General features: G+C 44.6%; 1 protein-coding gene and 1 pseudogene across 1 annotated transcript; both read right to left on the bottom strand.

Moving 5' to 3' along the window:
* Positions 1-485: 485 nt before the first annotated feature.
* On the bottom strand, positions 486-1,338 carry LOC126946625 (ADP-ribosylation factor 4-like). The gene has a single exon (XM_050777184.1). The coding sequence runs from the start codon at positions 1,049-1,051 to the stop codon at positions 509-511; it is 543 nt and encodes a 180-aa protein (XP_050633141.1). The 5' UTR covers positions 1,052-1,338; the 3' UTR covers positions 486-508.
* Positions 1,339-10,042: 8,704 nt separating this feature from the next.
* Positions 10,043-11,301, bottom strand: LOC126946622 (argininosuccinate synthase-like; annotated as a pseudogene).
* Positions 11,302-11,325: the final 24 nt, after the last annotated feature.

Here is an 11,325-nt window from a genome sequence, read left to right as displayed (position 1 = left end):
CCACCTCCCGGGTTCACGCCATTCTCCTGCCTCAGCCTCCCGAGTAGCTGGCACCACAGGCGCCCACTACCACGCCTGGCTAATTGTATTTTTAGTAGAGACGGGGTTTCACCGTGTTAGCCAGGATGGTCTCGATCTCCTGACCTTGTGATGCACCCACCTCGCCCTCCCAAAGTGCTGGGATTACAGGCGTGAGCCACCACGCCTGGCCTGTTCTTGTTTTTGAGACAGAGTCTCACTTCATTGCTCATCCTGGAGTGCAGTGGCACAATCACAACTCACTGCAGCTTCAAACTCCTAGGATCAAGCGATCCTCCTGCTTCAGTCTCTTGATTAGCTGGGACCATAGGTGTGTACAACCACACCCAGCTAATTTTTTTTTTCTTTTTTTTTCTTTTTTTTTACGAGTCCCAGATACTGTTTAATAACCAAGATACAAACTAATTTTGTTGTAACAAGCCTAGGCCAATTTTATCAAACATGTCCTTGGTTAGATATCCAGTTTCATTTAACGTTTTGAAAGCTCATTTGACAGCCAGTCAAGTCCTTCATACAGACCAGTTCCTTGTGTTGCACAAGTGGCTTGAACATACCATGTTCTGTTACGAAGAGACTGAAGCCCTAGTTTATCTGTCATTTCACTGATAGCCATAGCATTTGGCAAATCTTGTTTGTTTGCAAAAAGCAGTAGCACTGCATCTCTCAACTCATCTACCAGAAGCATTTTCTGCAGCTCATCTGCTACTTCCTGCATTCTTTCACGATCATTGCTGTCTACCACAAAAATAAGACCCTGGGTATTCTGGAAGTAATGCTTCCAGAGAGGCCTAATTCTATCTTGACCACCAACATCCCATACTGTGAAACAAATGTTCTTATATTCTACTGTTTCCACGTTAAAACCAATAGTAGGAATGGTGGTGACTATCTCCCCTAACTTCAGTTTATACAGAATGGTTGTCTTGCCAGCAGCATCCAATCCAACCATCAAAATGCACATCTGCTTCTTGCCAAATAGTCGGGAGAAGAGGGAGGAGATAGTGAGGCCCATGGCGGTAGTGGCACTTGTGATGGGCAGAAGCAGAAGGGGTTTGGGGCGACCCCGTGCTTTCTCCTTTCAAGCTCCCAGGCAAACTAAAAGAGAGGGAAGAGAAAGAGCGGAGGAAGAAAGGGGGAGGCAGGCCCCTCTCGCTGGCCGCTGTGCTGATGAAGCTCCAGCACAGGAATAAGCCGGTAGAGGACCTGCTAGGCGACTGGCGCGGCAGCTCCGGCTCTAGCCTTTAGGATCTGGCTGTGCCACGTCACGCGGCGGCCGCGGCGACTCCAGCAGCGGCCCGGCACCCAGCTAATTTTTACATTTTTTGTAGAGATGAGGTCTTGCTTTGTTGCCCAGGCTGGTCTTGAACTCCTTGGATCAAGTGATCCTCCCACATCAGTCTCCTAAATTGCTGGGATTACATGTATGAACCACTGTGCCTGGCCCATATATTAATAATATAATAAAATATATTATGAAAAATGAGATCTAAACCTATCACCTGGAGGTAACCATTAGCAATATGTTGGTTTATCTTCTTCTTGGCCTTTTTGTACTATGTGTGTGTATCCACAGACATACACACCAAAACCTCCTTCCTTATTCAGTTGGCCTTGGCCATAATGACACTCTTCTATACAGAACTCTCATCCTTTACCTTGAATGCCAGGGAAGTATTTCCTTAGCAGTTTCTTCTCTGATTCCATCCACAGAGGCATAATGAAGAGGAATATAGAGACCAAATCCACCTCAGGAGCACAGGAATACTGAAAGCAACGGAGAGAAGATGGAAATTCTGGTCAGCTGATAACTAGGCCAACATCAAATCAAGGTCACCACCACACAAAATACAAGAAAACTAGTAGTGAGAAGCCATTTTCTTTTCCTTTTAAAACTAAAACAACAGAATCATTATAACACGCAATTATGAGCCTTTTGCAGGGTCTTCTCCTTTATTTATTTTTTATTTTTTATTTTTTATTTTTGACACAGAGTCTTGCTCTGTCACCCAGGCTGGAGTACAGTGGCATGATCTGGGCTCACTGCAACCTCTGCCTCCCGGGTTCAAGGGATTCTCCCTCCTCAGCCTCCCGAGTAGCTAGGACCACAGGCATGTACCACCACACCTGGCTGACTTTCGTATTTTCATTAGAGACAAGGTTTCATCATGTTGGCCAGGCTGCTCTTGAACTCCTGACCTCAAGGGATCCACCCGCCTCAGCCTCCCAAAGTGCTGGAATTATAGGTGTGAGCCACCATACCCAGCCTTCTTTATTTTTGTTTGGAAACTATTTAGTTTATATAAGAATTCTTAGAGGTTATAAGGCTTTCTGGACTAACTGAAGAGAACAAAATGCCCAAGAGACTCCTGAGGTGTACACCAGACACTATTTGATTCCTTGCTACTGTGGCATGTAGTTCCAGGCACTACTAACAGCCACTCATGCCATGGTGGCTCTGGAAAGTCCAGATATACATTGAAGGCCAGAGAGTTGGGTATTGTCCATCCAGGGTATTGTGAGCCTTCAAACCACTTCTGTCACATAGCTGAAAATATATGCCTTTAGGGTCTTCTCTTCTGCACCTCCTAGGCACTTTTCTCAAACCTATCCAAGGATTAGAATTTGACTTTTCTTTTATTTCTTTCTTTTTTTTCTTTTTTTTTGAGACAGAGTCTTCCTCTATCACCCAGGCTGGAGTGCGGTGGCGCGAACTCAGCTCACTGCAACCTCTGTCTCCCAGGTTCATGAGATTCTTGTGCCTCAGCTTCCCGAGTAGCTGGTATTACAGTTGTGCCACCATGCCCAGCTAATTTTTTTTTTTTTTTAATTTTTAGTGTAGACAGAGTTTCGCCATGTTGGTCAGACTGGTCTTGTACTCCTGACCTCAGGTGATCCACCTGCCTCGGCCTCCCAAGGTGCTGGGATGACAGGCATGAGCCACCGTATCTGACCTGAATTTGGCTTTTCTATATGAGACCATGTCTTAGCTTAGGCTGCTATAATAACGTACCATGGACTGGGTGGCTTAAATAACAGAAATTTATTTCTTACAGTTCTGGAGGCTGGAAAAATTCAAGAACAAAGTGTTAGCCAGGCTGGGCATGGTGTCTCATGCCTGTAATCCCAAAACTTTGGGAGGTTGAGGCAGGAAGATCACTTGAGGCCGGGAGTTTGAGACTAGCCAGGACAACATCAAGAGACCCCATATCTACAACAACAAAAATGTATTAACCAATTTGGGTCCTAGTGAGGGCCCCATCTTGGCGTTCAGAAGGTCATCTTCTTGCTGAATTCTCACATGGTAGATGTAGAAAGAGCAGAGAGGGAGAAAGAGAGAGACAGAGAGAGGGAGAGATCTCATATCTTATCCTTTTAAGGGCATTAATCCCAGGATGGGGGCTCCACCCTCATGTTCTCATCTAAACCTAATTACCTGCCAAGGTCCTACCTCCTAATACCATCACATGGCAGGGAAGTGTTTCAGGCTTTAACTTATAAATTTTGAGGGGACACAAATATTTAGTCCGTAACAGATCTCTAAGTAAAATTTCACTGGAAAATTGATTCTATGGCCGGGCGCGGTGGCTCATGCCTGTAATCCCAGCACTTTGGGAGGCCAAGGCAGATGGGTCGCGAGGTCAGGAGATTGAGACCATCCTGGTCAACATGGTGAAACCCCATCTCTACTAAAATGTAAATAATAATAATAATAATAATATAAATAAAAATTAGCCAGGTGTGGTGGCGTGAGCCTGTAATCCCAACTACTCAGGAGGCTGAGACAGGGGAATCGCTTGAACCTGGGAGTCAGAGGTTGTGGTGAGCCAAGATTGCATCACTGCACTCCAGCCTGGTGACAGAGTGAGACGACATCTCAAAAAAAAAAAAAATTGGTTCTATGGTTATAATTTAGCCAACAGAATCCACAGTTTCAGGCAATCGTAATATATCGTTTTTACCCAATCAATTTAAAAATGGCTTATATCATTTTGCTCTAGTACTCTGTTTCATTTTACATTGTTATTGGTTTCTTGCACTTTGGATGTGGTAATTCACTGAACTTCCCCTTTTCCAGGACATTATTGTTTCTGTTCAGCATTAGATGCCATCTTGCATTTCATAGTCTCTATCACCTGATGTAAAAATTACCATTGTCAGCTCCTAGTCCAATAACCTCTTTTACTAAGACCAGGCTCACCTTTCTAACCTTTCCTAAGGTATATTGGGGCATTTTAACTAGAATCAATAGTTTCCAGTATCTGTGTCTCACACCTGGGAGGCAATGGATATGGTCAGAGCCATCTCCCCTCTCTGTGCCAAAGAAATTTATGGGACTGATGGCTGGATCCACAGTCTAAATGATCAAAATGAAGAGCGTTTCCAACCCTTTGTTCACTGGATCCATTAGTAAGAGTGCAGTCTCTTCTGCTCTTGAAACCCATGAGAGGCCAGGCATAGTGGCTCAGGACTATAATTTTCTGTCTCATTGAGCTGTCTAATATAGACAGTGGGGTATTAAAGTCTCCCACTATTATTGTGTTGGAGTCTAAGTCTCTTTGTAGGTCTCTAAGAACTTTATGAATCTGGGTGCTCCTGTATTAGGTGCATATATATTTAGGATAGTTAGCTCTTCTCGTTGCATTGATCCCGTTACCATTATGTAATGCCCTTGTTTGTCTTTTTTGATTTTTGTTGGTTTAAAGTCTGTTTTATCAGAGACTAGGATTCCAACTCTTGCTTTTTTTTTCTTTTCATTTGCTTGATAAATATTCCTCCATCCCTTTATTTTGAGCCTATGTGTGTCTTTGCATGTGAGATGGGTCTCCTGAATACAGCACATGGATGGATCTTGACTCTTTATCCAATTTGTCAGTCTGTGTCTTTTAATTGGGGCATTTAGCCCATTTACATTTAAGGTTAATATTGTTATGTGTGAATTTGATCCTGTCATTATGATGCTAGCTGGTTATCTTGCCCATTAGTGGATGCAGTTTCTTCATAGTGTCGATGGTCTTTAAAATTTGGTATGTTTTTGCAGTGGCTGCTACCAGTTTTTCCTTTCCATGTTTAGTGCTTCCTTCAGAAGGTCTTGTAAGGCAGGCCTGTTGGTGACAAAATCTCTCAGCATTTGCTTGTCTGTAAAGTATTTTATTTCTTCTTCACTTAAGAAGCTTAGTTTGGCTGGATATGAAATGCTGGGTTGAAAATTCTTTTCCTTAAGAATGTTGAATATTAGCCAGGTGTGGTGGCTCATGCCTATAATCCCAGCACCTTAGGAGGCCAAGGCAGGTGGATCATCTAAGGTCAGGAGTTCGAGAGCAGCCTGGCCAACATAGAGAAATCCTGTCTCCAGTAAAAATACAAAATTAACTGAGTGTGGTGGTGCATGCCTGTAATCCCAGCTACTCGGGAGGCTGAGGCTGAAGAATCTCTCTTTTTTTTTTTTTTTTTTGAGACGGAGTCTCACTCTGTCGCCCACGCTGGAGTGCAGTGGCGCGATTTCGGCTCACTGCAAGCTCCACCTCCCGGGTTCACGCCATTCTCCTGCCTCAGCCTCCCAAGTAGCTGGGACTACAGGCGCCGCCACTAAGCCCGGCTAGTTTTTTGTATTTTTTAGTAGAGACGGGGTTTCACCGTGTTAGCCAGGATGGTCTTGATCTCCTGACCTCGTGATCCGCCCGTCTCGGCCTCCCAAAGTGCTGGGATTACAGGGTTGAGCCACCGCGCCCGGCCTTGAAGAATCTCTTGAACCTGGGAGGCGGAGGTTGCGGTGAGCCAAGATTGCACCATTTCTCTCCAGCCTGGGCATCAAGAGTGAAACTCCATCTCACAAAAAATAAAAAATAAAATAAAATAAAAAAGAATGTTGAATATTGGCCCCCACTCTCTTCTGGCTTACAGGTTTTCTGCTGTTAGTCTGATGGGTTTCCCTTTGTGGATAACCCAACCTTTCTCTCTGGCTGTCATTAACATTTTTTCCTTCATTTCAACCTTGGTGAATCTGATGATTATGTGTCTTGGGGTTGCTCTTCTTGAGGAGTATCTTTGTGGCTTTCTCTGTATTTCCTGAATTTGAATGTTGGCCTGTCTTGCTAGGTTGGGGAAGTTCTCCCGGAGAATACCCTGAAGAGTATTTTCCAACTTTGTTCCATTCCCCCAGTCACTTTCAGGTACACCAGTCAAACGTACGTTTGATCTTTTCACATAGTCCCATACTTCTTGGAGGCTTTGTTCGTTACTTTGCATTCCTTTTTCTCTAATCTTGTCTTCATGCTTTATTTCATTAAGTTGATCTTCAATCTCTGTTATCCTTTCTTCTGCTTGATGATTCGGCTATTGATACTTGTGTATGCTTCACCAAGTTCTCGTGCTGTGTTTTTCAGCTCCATCAGGTAATTTATGTTCTTCTCTAAACTGATTATTCTAGTTAACAATTCGTCTAACCTTTTTTCAGGGTTCTTAGCTTCCTTGCGTTGGGTTAGAACATGCTCCTTTAGCTTGGAGGAGTTTGTTATTACCCACCTTCTGAAGCCTACTTCTGTCAATTCATCAAACTCATTCTCCGTCCAGTTTTGTTCCCTTGCTGGCATGAAGTTGTGATCCTTTGGAGGAGAAGAGGCATTCTGGTTTTTGGTATTTTCAGCATTTTTGCACTGGTTTTTTCTCATCTTCATGGATTTATCTACCTTTGGTCTTTGATATTGGTGACCTTCAGATGGGGTTTTTGTGTATATGTCCTTTTTGTTGATGTTGATGCTATTCCTATCTGTTTGTTAGTTTTCCTTCTAACAGTCAGGCCCCTCTGCTGCAGGTCTCCTGGAGTTTGCTGGAGGTCCACTCCAGACCCTGTTTGGCTGGATGTCACCAGCAGAGGCTGCAGAACAGCAAAGATTGCTGCCTGTTCCTTCCTCTGGAAGTTTCATCCCAGAGGGGCACCTGCAGGATTCCAGCCGGAGCTCTCCTGTATACGGTGTCAGTTGTCCCCTGCTGGGAGGTGTCTCCCAGTCAGCAGGCATGGGGGTCAAGGACCCACTTGAGGAGGCAGTCTGTCCATTAGCAGAACTCAAGCACTGTGCTGGGAGATCTGCTGCTCTCTTTTTTTCTGCTTTTATGATGTCAAAAGCAAAGACTTTTTTCCACTCTGATTGAACTGAGTTATCTTCCAAAGTTGTAACATGTATACAACTTCAAATCATTATTTAAAAAGTATCAAATATCATGCACCAATGAGTATTTTCAAGTCTGGAAAGATTGTTAGAAATGTAATTGAAGGCTTCCATAGCAGGCTGAACTTGAACATGAAGGACCACCTGGTATCCTAAATTTTCTCCTCCGCCTTACAATTGTGTTGAATACGTTGTCACCTCAGTAAGGTCAGCAACATCAAAGAACTCATCATCAGAGAAGCTTAGTCTCTAGATTTTCTTTTCTTTTCTGTTTTTTTTTTTCTTTTTTGAGACAGAGTCTCACTCTGTCACCCAAGCTGGAGTGCAGTGGTGTGATCTTGGCTCACTGGAACCTCTGCCTCCTAGGTTCAAGTGATTCTCCTGCCTCAGCCTCCTGAGCAGCTGGGATTACAGGTGCACACCACCACGCCTGGCTAATTTTTGTATTTTTAGTAGAGACGGAGTTTCACCATGTTAGCCAGGATGGTCTCGATCTCCTGACCTCGTGATCCACCCACCTCGGCCTCCCAAAGTGCTAGGATTACAGGCATGAGCCTCCGTGCCCGGCTGTAGTCTCTAGATTTTCATTTGAAAATTGAAACATTTTATAAGCAGTACCATGGTTTGAATGTGTTCCCCAAAATTCATGTGTTAGAAACTTAATCTCCAATGCAATAGTGCTGAGAGGTGGGACATTTAAGAGGGCAGAGCCCTCATGAATGGATCAATGCCATTATCATAGGATTGAGTTCCTCATGAAAGGATGAGTTTGGCATCCTTCCCTTTTGCTCTCTCATGCTCTCTTCCTTTTCAGCCTTCTTCCATGAAATGAAGCAACACAAAGGTCCTCACATGATGTCAGCACCTTGATATCGGACTTCCCATCCTCCAGAACTATGAGAAATTAATCTCTTGTTTTTTTTCTTTTTTTTTTTTTTTCCATCAATTGCCCCATCTCAGCAGCAGCAAATGGACAAAGACAAGCAGATAAAACTTTCTACTAAAGTAAAATTATAGGCTGGGCGTGGTAGCTCATGCCTGTAATCCCAGTGCTTTGGGAGGCTGAGGTGGGTGGATCACTTGAGGTCAGGATTTCGAGACCAACCTGATCAACATGGTGAACCCCTGTCTCTACTAAAAATACAAAAAAAAAAAAAAAAAAAAAATTAGCCAGGCCTGGTGGTACACATCTGTAATCCTAGCTACTCTGGAGGCCGAGGCAGGAAAACTGCTTGAACCCAGGAGTCAGAAGTTGCAGTGAGCCAAGATCGCGCCACTGCACTCCAGCCTGGGTGACAGAGCAAGACTTCATCTCCAAAAAAAAAAAAAAAAAAAAAAAAGAAAAGTGAAAGTATAAGTGGCTTCTCATAGAATGATTAGACACTTTGCTTAGATGACTGTGGACCCTTTTTGAGTAAATGTAATCTGTCTGCCAGGTGATGCCCAACACCATGCCTAACCCTACTTCATCTTCAGCACCCAACTTATTTGACATATCACCTGGTAATAAAAATACGATTTTTTTTTTTTTAAAGTTGCCCGGTGCGGTGGCTCACACTTGTAATCCCAGCACTTTGGGAGGCCTAGGTGGGTGGATCACAAGGTCTGGAGTTTGAGACCAGCCTGGCCAACACAGTGAAACCCTGTCTCTACTAAAAATCCAAAAAATTAGCTGCACGTGGTGGCAGGCACCTGTAATCTCAGCTACTCGGGAGGCTGAGGCAGGAGAATTGCTTGAACCTGGGAGGTGGAGGTTGCAGTGAGCCAAGATTGTGCCACTGCACTCCAGCCTGGGCGACAGAACTAGATTCCGTCTTGGAAAGAAAACAAAAAAAAGTCGATATGTTCTGTGGAAGTGGGAATCCATAATGAGATGAGGAAACAGCAAGTGATCAAGTTACATCATAAGGCAGGTGTCAGATCACAAAGGTACATGCTTGGGCAGTTCCAGTAAGAAGCTAAGTTATGGTTGAAAGGCAAGAGACTCCTAGAACCTTAGTAATTTTCCAGGACTACCCCATGTGAACATTTTAAAGGAGTCTATATGCCTACAGAACATCATAAATTCATACCATGGACTTATTTATACCTAGGCCTATTAATTTATACCTAGGACCATTAACTTTATCTTGATAGACTTTTACAAATATTTGATACTTTTGATGTTATAAAAGTAATAAACATTCTTTTAAAATCTTCCCCATATTACAGAAATATGTGAGTTTGAAATGAAAGGTCCCTGTTATCTCCCCACCAGCTATAATCACTAACAAAAGGTTTTTGTATATTTTTCAATATACATACTTATTTTTCTTTCTTTCTTTTTTTTTTTTTTTTAATTGAGACAGGGTTTTGCTCTGTCACCCAGGCATCAAGATAATACTTTACTGCAGCCTTGACCTCTTGGGTTCCATCAATCCTTTCACCCCAGCCTCCCATGTTGCTGAGACTACTAATATGGGTGCCACCATGCCTGGCTAATTTTTTATATTTTATTGTGACAGGGTCTTACTGTGTTGCCCAGTCTGGTCTCAAACTCCTAGGCTCAAGCAATCCTCCTGCCTTGGCCTCCCAAAATTCTGGGATTGCAAGCATGAGCCGTCACCCCTAGCTTATCTTTTTTTTTTTTAAACTAATATATCTTTTGTCATTTTATAGCTCCCCGCTGCAGCTGATCCCCCACCCTTCCCTTCGATGACCACGTTGGCAGGCTTCAAGGGGACCAGGGAACAAAGCTGGGGAGAATAAGTCACAATTACAAATTATCACAACAATTAGCGCCTGTACTTGGGGAATCTGTAAATTGAGGAGGCCCCAGCTCCTCATTGTGCAGGGGTCTATTTGGCAGTAACCTTGCTCTGGAGATGATGATATTCCTTCAGTCTGAGGGAACTGATGTTGATGAAACTGGTGGTGTCGATTGGCTCATAATACCCTGCACGTTCATGCTCACCAGATCCTCGTTGTAGAGACACAGTGGGACTCCCGGCCTAGAATGTACACCTGGACCTTGAAGACGGACACCTGCACTTTCCCTTCCACTCGCTCCTGGGACTTGGCAATGCAGTGGTGGACAAATTTACAATCAAGTGCCAGAAACTGGTATACACCAGCTCAGCAAATTTCAAGCCCAAGCCTTATTTGATTTTGCATACTTCCTGGTCCATGGTGAAGGCCCCGATGTCTAAATGAGCGTGGTAAACGATGGTGCCTGCTGGGGTCTCGTAGATACCTGGGGACTTCATTCCAGTGAAATGGTTCTCCATGATGTCAATACAGCCCACGCCGTGCTTGTCCGCATCTTCACTCATGTACACGAAGAGTTCCAAGGAGGTCTGGTGGGTGCTGCCATCCTTGATGTTGGTCACTTTCACGGGGACTCCTTATTTGAACTCGATCTCGAGAATGTCAGAGGTTCTGGGGGCTTTGGCCGGGTCCTGGGTCTTCATGTAGAGACCTGGAGGCGCTTGGTTCTTGGGGTTCTCCAAGATTCCAGTCTCATTGCTGATGTGCATGAGGTTCTCGTCCGTGCTCCACGGGTTCTTGGGAGTGACTGGGATGGGAATCCCGTGTTGCTTTGTGTATTCCATCAGGTCATTGCGGACCTCGAACCAGTTGTAGAACTTGGGCATCCTCCAGGGAGCAATGACCTTTATCTGGGGGCCCAGCGAGTAGCAGATGAGCTCAAACCAGATCTGATCATTTCTCTTTCTTGTGACGCCTTGGGACACTTACTTGACCCCCTCCTACTGGGCGATTTCCACTTGTTTTCAGGCGATGTAGGGCCTGGTGAGGTGAGAGAGGTGCCCTCACCTCTGAGGTGAGAGAGGACCCAGAGGTGAGAGAGGTACAGCGTGCTGGACTGGATGGCCGGCCAGATGAACTCCTTCACAAACTCCCTGCTGACATCCTCAATGAACACCTTTTTGCCCCCAAACTTCAGTGCCTTCTTCCTGGCTTCCTCGAAGTCTTCCTTCTGGCCAATGTTGGCCAGGTAGGCAATGACGTCATAGCCTTGTTCCTTCAGCAACACGTGGATGCAGGAGGTGTCCAGGCCACCACTGTAGGCCAGAACCCCAGAGCCCTTGCTGGACATAGCGTCTGGAATTGGAGGCACGAG

This window comes from Macaca thibetana, chromosome X (assembly GCF_024542745.1).
Source record: "Macaca thibetana thibetana isolate TM-01 chromosome X, ASM2454274v1, whole genome shotgun sequence".
Taxonomy (NCBI): domain Eukaryota; kingdom Metazoa; phylum Chordata; class Mammalia; order Primates; family Cercopithecidae; genus Macaca; species Macaca thibetana.
The sequence above is the reverse complement of the archived record's forward strand: the minus strand, read 5'-3'. Positions and strand labels throughout refer to the sequence as shown.